Source organism: Cajanus cajan, chromosome 2, assembly GCF_000230855.2.
Source record: "Cajanus cajan strain Asha chromosome 2, NIPB_CcT2T_4, whole genome shotgun sequence".
Classification (NCBI taxonomy): domain Eukaryota; kingdom Viridiplantae; phylum Streptophyta; class Magnoliopsida; order Fabales; family Fabaceae; genus Cajanus; species Cajanus cajan.
The window spans coordinates 14,074,513-14,094,294 of NC_138518.1; the positions used below are offsets into that span (position 1 = coordinate 14,074,513).

The window sequence follows — 19,782 nt, forward strand, 5'->3', positions numbered from 1 at the left end:
GTTGATATAAGATCTATTAATAAATAATGAGATAAATAACTCTAATGATATTTATCACCATAAATACTTTTAAATTCATTATAAAAAATTAATTTCTACTATACACATATTACGAACTAATTATATATTATTGTTAGTAAGATTTTTAAGGATGATATCCTAAAAGTTACCAAAATTGATTATATATAATATATTAAGAACGAATGACAATATTATATATATATATATATATATATATATATATATATATATATATATATATATATATATATATACTATTGTATTATTTACTCAATTACTAAGGGCATGTTTGAAAAACTTATCTGAACTTGATAACATTTTCATAACTTATTTAAATTATTTCAACAATTTTTTTTCGTAAAAACTTGTCAAAATTAACTCTTTTCATATATAATTGAGTAAATAATACAATAGTATATATATATATATATATATATATATATATATATATATTTATTGCAGTTTAGATGAAGTCTTATATACAAATATGTGTAACATCTTTAATTATACATCGAAAAAAAATGTGCTAAAAGACACCCTCTTAAAATGTTATTTTAAAAGTTTGAGGTACTGTTAATTATTTTTAATTATATTATTAATTTAAATTAATTTTTAATTATGTTCCATATTTATCATAAAATTAAAGTAAGAGAAACAAAAAAAACAAAGAATAACACCAAAACTAAACAAGATTATGGAGAAAGTGTATAATAAAAATAATTAAATGAAAATTTGGATAAAATATATTTTTATCTCTCAAAATACTTTAAAATGTTAATTTTAATTCCTATAAAAATTTAATACGCATGACAAAAATCCAAAAACACATTTATCCCAAAATATGCATTTTTAGTCTCTAAAGATAGACAAAAATCTCATCCCTTTTAGTAAATATCTTAATAATTTAATATATTAATATATTAAATTTAATAATTACAAAAAAAATTCAATAATTACAAAAATATATTAATTATATTTGTTAACTCATTTATCATAATTTTAAAAAATGCTTCAAAGAGAGGGGAAGTAGAGAGGGGAAGTACGTATAGTAGTGTTTAGCTTAAGAAAAATCTAAAATAAATCACATATATTCTTAATATAATTCAAAACTCATCATCAATTCAATCTAATAAAATTCAAGTAAAATGCATACATATTATTAATTGTTTATATATATACACTTACAAAAGAAACATGTTTTTGAAAATTCACGTCATCCAACTTTCATTGACGCTAGTACACATTGATATTTCACTTTCTAAATAGTAGAACCATATCTTGCTTTTAAATTTTCCCTTTCTATGTCTTTTGTCTCTTCTCCCGATTCTCCAATCTTCTATGTCTTTGGTTTTACTACATCAAATTTGAACTTCGGAAATCAGACAAAATCCACTACTTCATAAGGGAATTACCATAATTGTTAACGTACTTATTGTGTTCGGTTTTCTACTATAGTTACAAAATTGGTATGGAACAATTTTTTCTTCCTTTCTCTCACCATGTATGTGTAGTTTTCTTTTGTTAGTAATTGTGTAAACTGATTTGGGGAGTCAATGTGAAACAAATTCTGAGTGCGTTTCTGGTTTTCCCTAGAAAACATGTTAGTTTCCTATACAAGAGTTGAATTTCAACAGTAAATTCAAGTGTTTGCCAACTTTTGTTACATTTTGAAAATCAACTTTAGAGTGGGTACAAGTAATTTTAAAAAAGAACCAGAATTTTGGATTAAATATTATTATATATTAAAATCTCAATGTATTTCATGTGATAAACAAATTCATAAATTAATGTATTAAATATCTAAAATTAAGTTATATTCATTACACAGTTAATAAATTGAGCAGAGAGTACAAAGTTAAAAGTTACTATTATTTACAGCTACCCATAAAACTTGCAGAGAGTAATGATTCATGTTGTTGTTACACTAGACACTGCTTATTCTTCTTCTTCATCAGAGTTTAGTAATTTGTTGTGATGGCAGTCAAATCAAAAACAATCTCATAACTCGTACTTCTTCATAGTTTGACAATGTCAAACTTTCAAACTAAATTGATGTCCTTCACTCCATCTCATATATTTAATTTTTTTTTTATTAATTTATTTAAAAATAATATTTAGTGAGCTTGTACAGATGACACAACAAAGTTTTACACTCACCAACGAATCCTCCTTCCGAATAGTAATGAATTGAGAAATCCTAAAGTCGAAAAATTTGTCCACTCATTTAAAATTTTACACATGTGATTATAAATTAATTAATTTTAAATTTTTAAAACTTTTATCTTTGATCGGATTTGATTTGAAAGATATATCAATTATCTAATGAATTTAGTTGTTTTAAATAAAGAATCATATTCAATTCTTAATATTAATATTGGTTGAGATGAATTGTAAGAATTATATTTTTTATTCAAGTTATTTAAAATTTAAATCTTAGATCATAATATAAAATATATTATGTTAAGAGAAAAATATTAACATTATATATTTTTACGGTATCTGATAAAACTTAATCATAGTTTTCAAAAATAGATATTTAGTAATAATATCATAGTTACTAAAAAAATTCAAGTCTTAATTATGTATAAAAAAATGTGATTAGAAGACAAAACTCTACTAAAAATGATTTTCCAAAATTTCTAAATAAAAATTAATTATTGACAAAATTAATAAATACTTCATATAAATAAGACAATTAAAAAAAATAATTTTACGTATATTTGCAATGAATTAAAGTTATGGATGGATTAACGTTAAATATCATGCACTTACACATTTTTGGATATAATTTATTTAGTTGAAAACTCAGGTTTGATCCCTCTTATGTGAAAAATTATGGAAAAAGCCATAGTCAATTATGAGCAAATTGGTTTATTGCTTAATGGATGGAAAGATACATGTGACCGAATACAAAATCATCATTAATATAATTAACTTGTAGATAATTTATGTAAAAATTAACAAATTTACCAAATATAATAGGTAATAATTTGTGATTGGATCACAATTACACTATTATTGTATAACTTAATTTTTCTAAAAACTATATTTTTTATATAAAAAAAAAATTGTGATCAGTAAAGTGATTTCATCACAAATAATTACTTAAATTCTTAAGCAAAGGTAATATATATATATATATATATATATATATATATATATATTAGAAAATATTAATAAATATTTATACTTCTAACACCATGTTGAAAAAATAACAATAAATATCTAAAAAGGACAAATGACAAATCCCAAAAGTTTTGTATTTTGTTTCCTTGTTTATAGAACCGAAGTGTATGTAATAAATATTTATACTTCTAACACCATGTTAAAAAAATAACAATAAATATCTAAAAAAGACAATGACAAATCCCAAAAGTTTTGTATTTTGTTTCCTTGATTATAGAACAGAAGTGTATGTAATAAATATTTATACTTCTAACACCATGTTGAAAAAATAACAATAAATATCTAAAAAAGACAATGACAAATCCCAAAAGTTTTGTATTTTGTTTCCTTGATTATAGAACAGAAGTGTATGTAATAATTCACGATCACGCATAAAGTTTGTCAACGTAAACTGAAAACAGCACATAAAACAGCTTTTTAGCTGTCAGGAGAATTATTGTGATCATGAATTGGAAGAATGATTTTCTAAATAATTATAAAATAAGTTTTATAAATAACGTATTAAAATATAATTTAATACGAAACAGTTAAAAATTATGATACAATTTAAAATTATTTTTAGAACTCAATTAAAGTATATTTTTATTAAAAAATTACAGTATCATTAAATTATACATAATTAGTTAATTTTAATATTACTACCAAAATCATGTTTGAGAAACATTGTAATATCACATTTGAGCTGCTTTTAAGAAAAACATTATTTGTAAAAAATGTTATATATTTGAAATAAAAAAAAACTTAAATTTATATATATTTCTTTCCCAAAAAAAAAGTGATTTTCATAGAGGTGAAAATTTGAAGCATTATTTCTCAACAATTTTTTTCCTAGAACAGATTTATTATATAAGAAATAGTTTTTATTTTTCCAAAAAAAAATATATGTCAAAAAGAATTCAGCAAATTTATTTTAAAAAATTATTCTAATTATAATTTATTATAACAATAATTGACTATACATATAATTAATTATTAAATAATATAATTTTCACAATTTTTAAACATATTTACATCATTAATATCAACCAAGTTGTAACTTAATAGTAGCTTCAAATTTAAGTTTTAAATATATAATCATATGAAATATTTTATAGAATCAACTAATGTTATATTATTTTAACATAATAGTAATCTCATGATTGAATATGAAATATATAATCATATCAACACCCACATGAAAGCTGGTGTTAACTTTGTCATATATATATATATATATGTATGATGAAAATTTGGATTTTTATGCCATTGGATTTAAAATTTTCATTGAAGACTATTTTTTTTTATTGCTAGTATATTAAATATAAAGTTAATTTAATTTAAATCAATGATTATGTTGGGTTGTAGTATTAAAAGTCAGAAACAATGATTGCAATAGCGATGATATATAGCCACCAAAATGGAGGCAGTGGCAGAGTGAGTGATATAAAATACTGCGTACTAATTCGAATTGACTTTGACAGAAAGGCTCTTTAACCAAACAATTGTACATGATAGTGAAAATAACAATCACATGATAATGTTTCAGAATAGCACAAATGTACACCATAAATTAGGTACCCTTCTTTCTCAAGCCAAAAAAATCATAAGTAAAAAAAAAAAGATAATGGAAAAAGAAAATAAATGATGGTGAAATCAGTAAAAATGATAGAGGCTATAAGGTGTAGGGTTTAGAAGAATTCAAGTCCCTTAGTCCTACACAATGACTGAAAACAAATCAAATATGAACACTTACATTGATAAGCTTGTGCTTATTGGTGGTAATATCAAATTTTAATTTATTCAATTTATCTTTTTAATCGTTACTATTTCTTTTAATATTTTTTAATTGTGTGATTGATCCATTAGTTTCTGTCAATTATTAATCTTTATTTAAAAAATTGGCTGACCACTTTTACAATAAAGACGTAAAATAGAATTTTCTTCTCAGTCATATTTTTTATTCATAAAATTTAATTTTAAAATTTTACTTAAAAAGATCAAGTTTAATTTTACTTATAATAATTTAGAGTTCGAGTCTAATATTACTAATATAAACTATAAACTTTGGAACTTCAGTTTTTCATTTTAAATAGTTTAATGTTATAAATTAACTATTTTCTATCAACTTAGATTGATATAAGTGACAAAAGACTCATTTGTTTAATTAATTGATCAAGAATTAAATTTTAATTTTTACAAACGTAGAAAATTCGAGCTTAGAGAGAATATTTACCTGTCAAACTCTCAAAGATGACTTTCTTGGATTCAACAATGAATATCCCGTAGTATTAAAAAAGATATCTCATTTTCTTCATTTTAAAAGTTCTAACACGTAACTTTGTCATGTTTAAAAAAAACAAAAACAACATTGTCATTTGATCATCTCATCTGCTCTTATAAAATACAAATAGAGAAACACGACAATGCTAACCATTTAATAATATCAGAATATTTGAATAATGGGATTAAAATTACATTTTTAAAATTTGATTTTATTAAAATTGAAATTGGTTTAGAATTACAATTTTTTATTTGAATTGTGTAAAAGATCAAGATATATATAATGAAGAAAAAAAATTTAATTTTAGGTTTATTTTTTGGGTGTAACATCTTTGATTTAACACAAAATATAAATAAATGTCCAACATTAAAAATAGTTCAATATATAAGTAAGAATTCAAAATGAGCTTAAAAACAAAAGTACTTTTCTACATTTTAATTTCGGATAATATTAATGAATCAAATAATAAAACTTGTGAAATATAAAATAAATTATTTTAATAATCAATTTGTTTCTCTGTATTTTTCAAAAACATATATACTATACTTATTTTTTTAAACCCATATTAGTATAATTAAATACTTTTCCATGAAATAAAAGAAGAATAAAAAAGAAAAAAAGAGAAGGCACACTACTTTTTTGAGTAATGCAGATTTTAATTCCTATATGTAGAATTGTCAATTATATATTTAAAGGTTAGCTAACTAAAAAGAGATTGACCTAATTATTTTTGTAATCATTGAAATTATCATATAAAGTTATGGTTTAAAACTTCTAAGCATAAAAACTATAAATAATAGGCCTACATTTAACTTCACTCTGATTTTTTAGGTTTAGGATATTGCACGTTCATGTGTTGTGGTAAAATTTTTGGAGACATTTTCTTTAGTCATTGTGCAGAAGTCAGATACTGTAATTTTTTACGAATTTGGATACTTTCTATTTGTTGGTGTCCATTTTTTTTTTCATTATTGAAATTTTGAGTATATAAATAACATTAATATTTATGATAATAAATATTTAATATCATTTATACATTCAAAATTATAGAAATGGATAGAAATAAATGGTGAAGATCTTCACTCCATTTTTACACCACAATCACAAAGTACAAATGTTATTGAGAATTTATAGTGAGGTTAGAAATCATATACATACCTAAATCCTTCAATTATCATAAGCAAAAGTTCTACCAAAATACCATTATACTCTAAACTTTATACTATCTATTTTCAGATAAACTCAAGTTGATACCAAAAGAAGGCCCAACAACAAAAGGATCAAATATCCAAAAAAGTTGAAGTTCAGGGTCGAAAAGACGTGAGAAGAGCCATCAAATATTGGGCCGGTTATATGGGCCCAATCATCATTGGCCCAAAGGACCAAAACCCTAACAAAAAAAATGAGACACATACTTCAATTTCTTCTGGTAAGTATATGTTACCAAAACGGCAAAACCTTATTTTCAACACCACCAACACTTTTCATATGAAAGTGATAACAACGTATTATCTAATACATTTTATTTCAAGAATGGATCCATTAATATGAAATAAAAAAAAAAGTTGACTATCTCAAGTATTATATGGGCCCAACCATCATTGGCCCAAATCCTAATAAAAAAACAGATACATACATCTATTTCTTCCAAGTAAATGGTACCAAAACCTTGTTTTCAACACCACCTTTCATTATTCATTATTCATATGAAAACAACATATGATCGAATACATTTTTATTTAAAGAATGGATCCTTTTATACGAAGAAGAAAAGAACTTGACTATGTCAAGCTCAAGTGTTAGAATGTCATTGTTTATATTTTAAATCACAATTTTAAAATAAAAATATATTATGTTGATGGCATTTATTGTATTGTTAAGATATTATATAATGCTAATGTGACAGTAGAAAATTTAATATTATTCATTTTAACACACTCTATATATAGTAAAAATTATCAAAAATTACAAAATTCACTCCTGTATGTTAAACACAAATAATTATTTGGCAAGAGTATTTTTTTTAGAAACTTCTCTTTAATAATAACATTTTTGGATATTTTTTTTTCTCAATGAGGATTTTTATAAATTTTTATTTATTTTAATTTTTATTTATCATATTTATTGCTAAATTAAATTTCAATATTTTAAAAATATATTATCAATAATTAAAAATAATTCGGTGTCATAATGTAGATTATTTATCATAAATGTAAAATATAATTTATTTACTTAAAATTATCTATTTGTACAAATTTTAAATATAATATAATTTATATATTTAAATATAATACTTATTTATATACAATTTATTATAAATTTTAATTATATATAATAAAATATTTATCTATATAATAACATGTTAAAATACTAGTTATTAATAAAATTTGTTAAATGAAAAGATACAATTTATAGTGATTTCCAAGAAATTCGAGTTAATAAATTATTTGAAAACAAATTTTATAGCCATAATAAGTGAGTTAATTTTATCTCTTTTTTGTATAGTGCTTATTCCCTTATCCTAATTGAAAAGAAAAATAATTTTTTTTAATAAATGTTCTAATTGAAAATCAGAGATTATAAATATTAATTATTTTAGTTTTTAAGATATATAAAAATGCAACAAACATAAAATAATTTTTTTAATAAATTTAATTATGGTTAAATTAGACTTTTAATCTTTTATCTTATTTTTAAGATTCATTTTAGTTCTTTATTTTAAAAATATTTTTTTGTCCTTTTATCTTCTAAATTTGGATTGATTTGTTATTTTTTAAAATATAATCTTTTTTAATTTTACAACATGATTTTGAATACTTATTTGAGTGATTCAAGACATAAAACCTGTTCTATTAAATTCATCTCTATAAAATTATGAAATTTAATTGATGTTTGAACTCAAGAGCAATAAACATAGTGTAAATTACATGAAAAATATATCAAACAAGAAATTAGAAAATAATTTGAAATAATCCTTGGACTCATTTTCACACAAATTTCATTGTGTATAAAATTCTTTTTGGTTCAAATAACAATGATGTTTAATAATTTTCATATAAGTGAATCTAATGAAATAAGTTTCAAATTTTGAATTAATAAAAATAAATAGTTTAAAATCGTGTCTTAAAATTGAAAATAATTATTATTTTTAAAATGATCAAATTAATTATAATTTAAAAGATAAAGTAACAAAATAAATATTTTAAAAAATAAAAAATTAAAATAAATCTTAAAAATAAAATAAAAATAAAAAATATAATTTAACCTTTAATTATTAAAGTTTTTTTTTTCAAATTAGTTTTGTAAATTCAATTCCTTTGGTTTCTATAGACAACGGTATCCCACTATTTGGAAATTGGAAATTTGACACAAATGATTAAAGTACAAGTATTGGGCTGAACCCAAAAAGAAAGAAACCCAAACAAACAAATCAAAACCTAAACCAAAAACATAAACATAAACAAAAAAGCCACGAATTCATAAGTTTCAGCTAAATGGTTACCAAAACCTTTGATTTCAACAGCACCAACACTCTCAAATGGCAATTCGAAACCTCTGCAACATCTCCAGGTTCTTCTCAATTCGTCACTCTTCATGCTCCACCCTTTTTCTCTCTCTTTCCAACACCCCTCCTTCAAGTTCAAGCTCACCCCTTTTTACACCCTACACGTCAAGTAATTTGCTTTTCTCAATTGGGTGTTCTACTCTATGCTCCCCCAAACACCCTTTTGCGAGTTCTTCCTGTTTTCGCTATGATATTGATTATGGGCGCAGGCATATGTATTTTTGTTCGTATACGAATACTCCTTACAGGTGTAGACCCCTTGCTACTTCAGAGCAAGTTTCTCAAATCATTGCATTGATTCGCGAGGGCATGGATGATTTCGGGTCCAAGTTGAATAGTATGAACGTGTCTTTGTCTTATGCATCAATTGTTGACATTTTTCAGATATTAGCACGTGAGAGAGTGTCAGCATTGCAGTTCTTTGATTGGCTTAAATTTTCAGATCCTGAACTTTGCCGTGATCCTGATATAGCTAGCTTGTTTGTTAGTAATTGTGGGTTGTTAGGGAATTATGAGACAATGGTTCCCATTTTGAGTGAATTTAGCCTCAAAAGGGTGTTTTTGGGAATGAAGGCATTTGGGTTCTTGCTGGATTTAGGCTTGGACAATGGTTCTAGTATGGAATGTGTGAGGAGAGTTATGGCTGTGTTCAATGCGGTTGGTGGGGTGTGTCAAAGTTGTGGAGTTCAGTTGTTGATAGAGATGTTTGGTCTTTCAGGTTCTTTCGAGACGGCTGAGTTTGTGATTAGAACAGCCGGGAGGAAGGTGAAGCACTATAATGTCTTGATGAGGATTATGTGCAAGAGAGGTGATTGTGAAAGAGTGGCGAATTTGGTTAAGGAGATGAAGAGAAGTGGTTGTGATGTGGATGTAAGTTCTTATAATTTGTTACTCAGTTGTCTATGCAAGAATGGTAAAATTGATGAGGCTTGGCAAGTGCTTGAAGCTATGGAGAAAAACTATGGTTTAACTGATGCACATAGCTTTGATATTCTAATTAGCTTTCTATGTAAGCGTCGTCGGTTTGATTTGGTTTCAAAGCTTCTTGATAAGATGACTTTGAAGGGTATTGAGCCTAGTATTTTAACTCATGCTGTGGTTATAAAGTCTTATTTTGAATCTGGAAAGTTTGAGGAAGCACATGAGTATGTTGTTGATTATGCTGGTAAGAGGAGCTATTCCAGCAATGCAAACTACAGCTTGCTTGCTAATCTTCATTTGAAGAATGGAAATGTGCTGCTTGCTTGTAAGGTTCTTTCTGAGATGATGGACAAGGGTCTTAAACCTAATTTCTCAGCATATAAAAGGATAATGCAGCATCTTGAGAAGAAAGATGGAAAAGATTTGTCTTTGGAATTATCAAGAAAATACTTGAGCTTCATGGAAAAATGAAGGTGCTGGATTTTGTTTCACAAGATGATGTAATGTCATTCACTGTTTTGCTCAATAGTCGCTCTTCATACTGTGCAGTTCGGCTAATGATATTTGCTTCCTCAGTTTTTTTCCTGGTGTTCAGGTATGCACTACATTTCAGGTACTGATAGCCATTACTGAGAAAAAAATTATCTCTTTGTGATGATCTTCTTGATGTTTTAATGATGACAGAAACTCACCTCAAGTGGTTTGAACATGTGAGAAGAAGAACAGAGGGTCCTCAAATGAGTAAAGTAAATGGAATCAAATGAAAGATATTCCGGCTAAAATGGATAAAGGGTGGTTGAAGAAAACGTTGGAAGAAACCGCTGAAAAGTCCTTGCTTTAAAGTATTTAAGTGAAAATGAAGCTCTATGGTGTTCTAAGAGAACTTGGTTGTTGCTGACAAGTGGGGAGAAGTGTATGTTAACCTGGGCTGTGCATCCCCCCCTCCCTAATATATCCAAAACAAATTTTCATGTATTATTTATTTTTGTATAATAACAGAAATAGTGAAGCTTAGTCTCCCTAAACAAAGTGTGGTATGTTGCCTTTGGCCCCCTGATGCTAAATTCTTTAGCCTTGCCCTTTGTTATTCATATTTTTTTTTTTTGTATATTTTAGTAGCCTATTATCTTGGAGGAGGGATTCATTTACTCAAGAAGTAGCTCTTTAGAGTTACTCCGCATCCTCACCTTTTATTTTATTTAAATCTAATGGTGTATAATGAATTACTAAAAAGGGTCACGTGAGAACTTTTCATGAGTTACTGAAAAGACTTACGTGAGAGCTTCTCTTATAAAGTTACCCGCTGGACCGTCTTGCTTTCTTTATACTTCTTTATTTCTCCTTTGGTATTGATTCTGGTTCGTATGGTATATCATTTGCAGAAAGAAAAAAAGGGCAATCAATTGTTTATATGATATTTATTCTCATTTTACTTGTTACATGAAATCTCACCTACTTCTTTCCACATATTCTCAATTACATTTTTCCTCTTTTTTATGTTATCGGCATTGAGCAAACTCAGAAACTTTGTAAAAATACAATGAAGGAATATGATTGCATAATTTTTAAAGATAGTTCACAATAAGCTACAATTTGCTCTATTGGTGCCCTATTATCTTTGAATCAAGTTATCATTTTTTCTGTTATATTTCTCCAAAAACATATAAATGATTCACAATGAAACCTTTTCTTTTAACACCAAAAGGAAGAAATGATTTTTGACTTTTTTTTAATGATTAACGTCATAAATTTCTTTATCATTTCATAGTTTATTATTTAATATTAGTATATTGTATATTATTAATAGTGATTATTTTAATAATTTATTATTTATTTTTGATACTAGCTAGTTGTTGGTAATATTTAACGTTAGAAATTTCGTTAGCATTTTATAGTTTATTTATTTGTGCCTTAGTTTATTTATTTATTAGGTCTATCATGCATTAATTTGACAGGGGCAAGATATGTGGTACTTGTTAGTGTGTTTTAAAAAAAGAAATGTTTATGTTATAGTTTAATTTTCATTTTGGTTGTGTGGAAAGGAGGTGGATGTTGCAATTTATAGGACTAAACATGTTCATTTTTGTATTGTGAAAGGTGCAAACATTTCGATTCACTATTCAAATTATCATTAATTAAGCAAGTCAAGGTATTAATAGTTAACACAAGTACTGTATGAGGGCATATTTACAACACAAGTTACAATTATATGATTATCACATGAATTTTACAAATTGAAAAAAGCGAATGTGTGCTAAATTATTTTCGACAAAAGATTACATGTCATAAGATACCATATAACATCAACTTAAATCCAATACTATCACCATTACAGGAAATTTTCCATAGCAAAATTGAATTTCATACCAAGTACACCCACAAGATTACAATTAGTAATGATAAATCAAATCCAACTACAGTAGAAACTCTTTAAATTAATACTCGGTAAATTAATAAACTCTCTAAAATAATAAATTTGTCCGGTCCCGACTTGGGCCAATGTAAAAAATTAAAAAACTCGATAAAATAATAAGATAATAATTTTTTGGGAGATCCCTTTATAATTTTCGGTCCCAAGAAAATCATAAATTAATAATTCATAGAAACTGAAAAAAAAATATTACACTCTATTGAAATATGATTCAATAGTTGTCTGTTTTCCTTTAAACTTCAAGTCTATTTGGAGCTTATCTCTAACTTTTCTTATTGCATCCAATAGCTCAAGTTGAGTCTCAAGGTTCCCTGCAACGTAATTCTAAGAGGCATAGACTAATTTACCTTTTTGTTTGGTATGTACAGTATAATTACTTAAAAACTCTTTAAATTAATAATTATTAATTTATTGATAAATTAATAACTCCCTAAATTAATAAATTTCTCCGGTCCTGACATTATTAATTTAAAGAGTTTCTACTGTACAGAATTTAATTGTCAAGACTCATATATCGGAGTCAACAATGTTTATTCCATGAGTATAACAAAAGCTATAAAAAAACATAAATCAAAGTAACAAAATATTGGACAAATTATCAGCTCAAATGACTGCAAATCTGTCATCATGAGTCAAATCATTACAAAAAAACCTGCAAAGATAGAATTGCACATTAGTTAGTCATTATAATAATATATTTAAATAGAAAAAAATGAAAATAATTCAAAACATGAAAATCATTACTTGAATATTAACGTTGTCTATTTTTTTTTCTTGCAAGTTCTACTATTGTGGCCGTGCTCCCCACACTCATGACATGCTTTCCTTTTGACTAAGGATTTATTAAGTTATACTTCTAGCCCACTTTTAAGTCTATAACTTTGAGTTATTTTCTCTCCATCCTTTTTTCTCCCTTTTGTTTGTAATACATGTGGGTCTCTGATAATCAATTGTGGTGTTTCACTTCCTTGTTCTATTAAGCAAACTTCGTTGTCATTGTTTTGGATTGACTCCAAAGGATTGATTCCATCATCAGTAAACGATTTAATCTTCATTATCATAGCTAAGGTGTGAACACGATTGATTTCCATAACAATGAATTTATATATCTCCTGTGATTCTTTAGCAAGATCAACTAACATGTTTGCTTCTTGTTGTGCATGCATTCTTCTCAAAATCTTTGATGTATTAGATTGGCCATCAAAGTTATATCCAGTATAACTAATATCAATACCTTTGTTAGCATCCTTAGTCCAGCGTTGAAAAATGAAATGACTAGGAATTTGAACAACACCTTTTGCTTGAAATATTACCAATATATGTCTACACAATATCCCTAGGAATTCATAAAGTTGGCAACTACAATGAGCAATCTTTGTGATCAAATCTATGTCAACAATGAACTCATCTTGAGCTTCAAAATTGTTGGACACTTGATAGACATATCTAGGCCCATCTCTTTTGATCTTCTCTTTAGTAAATTTGTTGATCATCTCAAGCTCATCTTGAAATTTAGAAAACATATTTCTTGTATAAATAGATGCACCATGTTCCTCAAGTTTTGACTCTATTGTCAAGATGCATGATTTATGTCTGGATTCATAATCTTCTATTCTTTCTACCTCTAAGCGACTATCAACTGCCTTTTCAAATTTCAACACAAATTCTTGCAATGTCGTTGATGCATTTACAAAAGAATCAAAAAATGAATTAGTAGTCTTACTTCTTTGAGTTGTATTCATCCCAACAAAAAATGTGCTTCTATTGTAAATTGGTATCCAAGACTCTTTAATCTTATATAACCCTTGAAGCCATTCATTCTCCTCTAAGTTATACTCATTCATTAAACACTTCCATTCTTCTTCAAAACTTTGAATATTAGGTGCATTATAAATGCATCTTTTCAGCTCTCGCTTGAAAATGAATTTTTTGTGATAGATATGAGCTAACTTTTCAGGAAAATTCTTTCTAATATGCCATAAACAGAGACGGTGTCAACTTTCTAGAAATACTTTTGCTAAGGTAGCTCTCATAGCTAAATCTTGATCAGTTATGATAGATATAGGTTTTTTACCATCCATTGCCTCAAGCCAAGTTTCAAATAACCATATAAAAGAACTCTCTAACTCATCTTGCAACAAAGCGCAACCAAATAAAATTGATTGACAATGATTATTCAATCCGACAAATGGAGCACACGACATACTGTACTTGTTAGTTTTATACGTGGTATCAAAAGTTATGACATCCCCAAATTTTTGGTAAGCTAATCTTGATCTAGCATCAACCCAAAAAAAAATTGATCATTCGAGAATCATCATCACACTGAATTGCATAAAAAAAGTTTGAGTTTTCAACCTGTTTTCGTTTACAATAATTGAAAATAGCTTGAGCATCTCCAACATCTAAATTTTTCCTCCAAAAATTTCTAATATGATTCCAACAATCTCTATTAGAGAATGTTGATTCACCATTATGGAAAATGGTAGCAACCTTTCCGGTTGGTATGCCTTCTTCCTTAAAATTTTCAACAAGGCTCTTTGTTGCACCACTCATCTTTTTATGACACCTCATATAATAAATACTTCTTGGGCTAATAGTAACATGGTTATGGTCATTGTTAAATGCAAATATAATCCAATTGCTATTTATTGTACCTCTTGAAACAACCAGTGAAGCTGGACAACCATTTTGAAAGGTTGAACACTTCTTTTCATTTCTATATTTTTTCATTTTGACCTTCACTGCAACATACCAAAATTGATCTCTTAGGTTTACTAGAACGAATACGTACTCCAAATCCTCTCTTCTTAGCAAATGAATTGTAGAATTCTCTAACTTTTTCAAAAGAAACAAATTTCATCCCTACACAAAGTTCAATATTGGTTTCCTTACCAACATTTGGAGCATCCAATATAATATTTTCATGCCATATTTCTAAGTCCTTGGGCATAGCTTCAAAATCACTACCATTGTTGTCCATTATTTGTAGCTACACCAATTATAAAAAGAAAAAATTATCTTGTCAATAGATGCTATATGTCAATAATGGAAATATATATAAGAAAATTTACATATTTAGTTACATTTTTTACTTGCCCTTTTTTTTTTTTTTTGCAAATGATATACCATATGAACCAGAATCAATATCGAAGGAGAAATAAAAAAGTATAAAGGAAGCGGGACGGTCTAGCGAGAAAGTTTACAAGATATGTTCTCACGTAAGTCTTTTCAGTAACTTATGAGAAGTTTTCACGTGACCCTTTTTAGTAACTCATTATAAGTCATTAGATTTAAATAAAATAAAGGGTGAGGATGCGGAGTAACTTTAAAGAATTACTCCTAGAGTAAATGGATCCCTCCTTATTATCTTGTACATTTACTTCTAGAGGATAAAATCTCTAAGTTCATCAAGAATATTTAGAGTGTCACTGTAACAGTGTGTACAAGGTACAGATTAAACTTCATTGGTGCTTGTACCAAAGGTGTATGGAACTGAATTCAGACCAAGTTGCACTTGGCTGCAGGGCACTAACCAAGATCGACGAAAATAGAAAAATAAAATCAATTATTGTTCATAATTTCACTTTTGAGTACATCAGCTAATTCAGTTCACTAAATAATTCTAAGCAAAAGGGCCCTTATGGCTGTCATATATGAAAGTGGATATGAAAAAAACTTATGATAAGCTAAAGTGAAGCTGTAGTTGTAGCATTCTGTTGGAGGTCAACATTGGTATGCAAAATTGCAAACTCTCTAGCGGAGTTGATCTCGACTTGTGTAACTGCTTTCTTCAAAATCCTTAACAATAGTTAGATCCTATTTAGTAGATCCCTTCTTATGCCCCAGGGGCAGAAAGACCCTTTAATATCTTCATAATATTTCATGTGTAAAGATACACTGTTTACATATTATCCCTGATACTGTTTATAACAATCGAGGAAACTCTTAAGGTTGCTGGAATTCCAAGGAAAACAATCAATTGACCATTTGACATCAACACTATAATTAAAGGGGATGTTATAATTTCATATAATGAAAATGTAACGCCTAATAGTATTAATATTAACATCAATAATATATATATATATATATATATATATATATATATATATATATATTATTGATGTTAATATTAATACTATTAGGCATGGTACTGGGTTCAAATCCTACATGGTCATATATTTTTTTATACATATAATTAAAAGGAAAAGAAAAGGAACGTGGCAATAGATTTATGTATATATGCATCAGGTACGTGGCAACGGATGCAGTGGGTTACGTAAATATATATATATGCATCTGCAGTGGGTATCTGCAGTGGGTTACGTACGTGGCAACGGATAATTCTTCAATTGAAGAATCTTCTCTTCTCTGATTGCAAAAATTGAATGCTTATATATCTATAAGCAACCAAACTTTGTAACGAATATGAAACTTGGTTAAGTATAATTAAATCACCATTCCATTTTAACTAAAGTAATCATTACCGGGAATGCTATAAATAGGTTCACTTGGTAAAAATTGGAGATATCAAAACTTACGGTAATACAAAGCAAGAGAGAAACGTAAGAAAAGAGAGAAAAAAATAAGGAGAAAGAAAGAGAACAGAGAAGTAGGAGAAAGAAGTAAAGAAAGAGAGCAGAAAGGAAACACTTTTACACCGCTACTATTTTTCTATAAACCTACATTTCGAGGTAAGGGGGAGGAGAACTTTATCTCTTTAATTTTTTTTATATACTCCTATATTTATTTATTTATGTTATTTTTATCTAGTGAGGTGCCCCTAACCTCATTTATTTGTTTATTCTATGCTTATTGTTATTCATAATAATTATTAATATGTCCATATTTTATATTGTTTATTTATTCTGTAATAATTATCATTATTATTTAATTAATTGGTGCTCTTAATATATTTTAATTACGTATATGTTATTTAATTAAAGATTAAATAATGATAAATTCTCAAATTTATTTAGCGTTATTATTTTTAAATTGATTATAATATAATGTTGTTAAAATATATTTGACTCGTTTTAAAAAAATAAATATTGCTCTATGGCCATAGAAGATAAAGTTTGAATTATTTGTAGCTGGAGGTTTGACCTTGGGGATTTAAATGAGTAAGAAATCATGATTAAAAAATTCTTGCGCTGATTGATATTATAATGCTCATTTATCCTGACTAGTCTCTACAATTGTAATTCAAATTTTACATATATTGTTTAATATTAACTATTGTTACGCATGCTTTATGATTATAAATATTTCTTTGAAAAATGTTCTTACTCCTTATGTTTATTGTTTTTGAAAATGTAAAAATTAAATAAATATAGATGGATGTGCCAGCGATACCTGCCCCTTTCCCTGCAGTCATATCTGTTGTTTTCTCTGGAACCACCTGGAGTGTCGATGCTCTCGCTAACTCTGTAACTTTCAACGGGGTCGCAGTGTCGTCGTTCACTTTTTCTCCATACCAGGAAGTTCCCACGGTGATAGATGGATCCATCGTTGTGACTTTTTACTTACCTCCAGCTAATCACGTGAACCCGATCGTAAATTTGTTCCAGCCACCCATGTAGTTAGTATAGAAGTAGAAAAATAAAAATATGATGTGTAAATAGGCTTACAATAATCTGTACTACATATATAGGGAAAAAAAACGCAACTACGCGTGTTCTTGTAAAATATTGTAATGGTAAGTACTTATGATATGATATAATGTATAGTATTATCATACATGTATTCTTTTATTTATATATATATATATATATATATATATATATATATTATTGATGTTAATATTAATACTATTAGGCGTTACAGAAAAAGCCAAGGATTATATCTCTAGGGACTTAAAAGTGCCAATATGTAATGAAAGATTGTTTGCAAGATTCAAAAGTTTTTTTTTGTGGTGGGGGATTAGATTGTGTTACTACTTAATCCACAGTCTTATCTAACTTCTCTCCTTTTTGTAGTTCACCCTTGAAAAAAGATAAATCAGGGGACATTACCATAACTTCATAATGTATTTTACAATATTGTCATATCATAATACAATCCTCCACAAGGAATGCAAGAAGTTTGAAAACAATGGTTAAAGCAGTCAGATTAATGATTACAATAGAAAAATAATATTAACTGATCATTCAGTCAGATAAAAGTTCCCCTTCAAATATATACAAAATACTATAACCTTCTTGCATGCCATATGTCCCTTGCTAAAGTTTTAACAGTTTTAAGTCAGTCACTGCTGTTTTTATGCCAAAACAAATAACAGAAGCACATAAAGGTTTTACACATTTCCTACAATAAGAGGCATTTTGACTTTGGCTTTATTTGTTGATGGGATCCTCCCTTCCATGGATGATTTTGACTCTTGAAGAGGGAATCCTTGCCCAAAGATCTTAGGCTCACCAAAGGGAAGAGATTATGTGGATGTTTAGGGGAAGATGGTTTTGGGACGTCAAGATGATGAAGGGTGAAGGATGGTGTATGGTTGCTCAAGGTTGGCTCACTCCAAGTGAAGGTGGAGGCCACTCTAGGGTTTCACTCTCCAAGGGTGGAGAATGAAGGGGGCTAGCCGAACTAACCTAGGGACTAAGGATAGGATTTGAGGCAAAGAAATGCTCTCTCAAATTCATATAATCCAAAGTATTTACAAGTTGTGGAGCATTGGGTATTTATAGGAGGGGAGGCATCTAGGGTTTCATTTCATAAGGTAAATGCACTCTAAATGAAATGCAAATGAACCCTAGATGCAACTTGGTGGCCAAGGATGGAATCTTTGGGTTTAGATTGGCTATATCTAGGTGCATGATAAGACCATGCAACCTTTGCCCTCCACTTGAGCCTAAGCCTTTCTAACACCAAAAATAGATCCAATGAACACCAAAAAATGCGTCACCCTTCTAATGTAACACCCTAGCCCAAATTAAAAACCTAATTATCTAGAGCACCCCATAATACAAGGGTAAAATGGGAAATACAAGGGAAAATAACTTCTAAGTCCTAAACACCCCAAAATACAAGGGTAAAATTGGCAAATAAAATAAACCCTATACTAATGAGGCTTAGGAGAGAACTAATACTCTATGATCATGAGGAGAGTGTCCCTTGGTGTGTGAACTCCCTCATCCTCTTCAACTCTCCTAGCCATGGACCTAGTGATGGGGCCCACATGTGTCTTCAAGGATGGTCCTCCATCATCCCCTCCTTCTTGAGAAGCATCTGTCCTCAGATTAGAATCTTCATCCAAATCCTCAGCTCCTAAAAATGGTGTGAGATCACATACATTAAACGATGAGCTAGTGCCATAATCAGAAAGAAGGTCTAGTTTATAAGCATTGTCATTTATTTTATGAAGGACTTGGAATGGTCTATCTCCCCTAGGGT

At 27.7% G+C, this 19,782-nt stretch overlaps 2 protein-coding genes across 2 annotated transcripts; one reads left to right on the forward strand and one right to left on the reverse strand.

The window, feature by feature from the left end:
• Positions 1 to 8,902: 8,902 nt before the first annotated feature.
• Positions 8,903 to 11,274, forward strand: LOC109789814 (uncharacterized). Its single transcript, XM_020348850.3, has 2 exons — positions 8,903 to 10,548; positions 10,638 to 11,274. The coding sequence occupies exon 1, from the start codon at positions 9,006 to 9,008 to the stop codon at positions 10,422 to 10,424; it is 1,419 nt and encodes a 472-aa protein (XP_020204439.2). The 5' UTR covers positions 8,903 to 9,005; the 3' UTR covers positions 10,425 to 10,548; positions 10,638 to 11,274.
• Positions 11,275 to 13,024: 1,750 nt separating this feature from the next.
• On the reverse strand, positions 13,025 to 17,896 carry LOC145954748 (protein FAR1-RELATED SEQUENCE 5-like). Its single transcript, XM_083069435.1, has 4 exons — positions 17,743 to 17,896; positions 14,397 to 14,515; positions 13,314 to 14,297; positions 13,025 to 13,036 (listed from the first exon to the last, which is right to left on the reverse strand). The coding sequence occupies exons 1-4, from the start codon at positions 17,894 to 17,896 to the stop codon at positions 13,025 to 13,027; spliced, it is 1,269 nt and encodes a 422-aa protein (XP_082925561.1).
• Between the last annotated feature and the right edge of the window lie 1,886 nt (positions 17,897 to 19,782).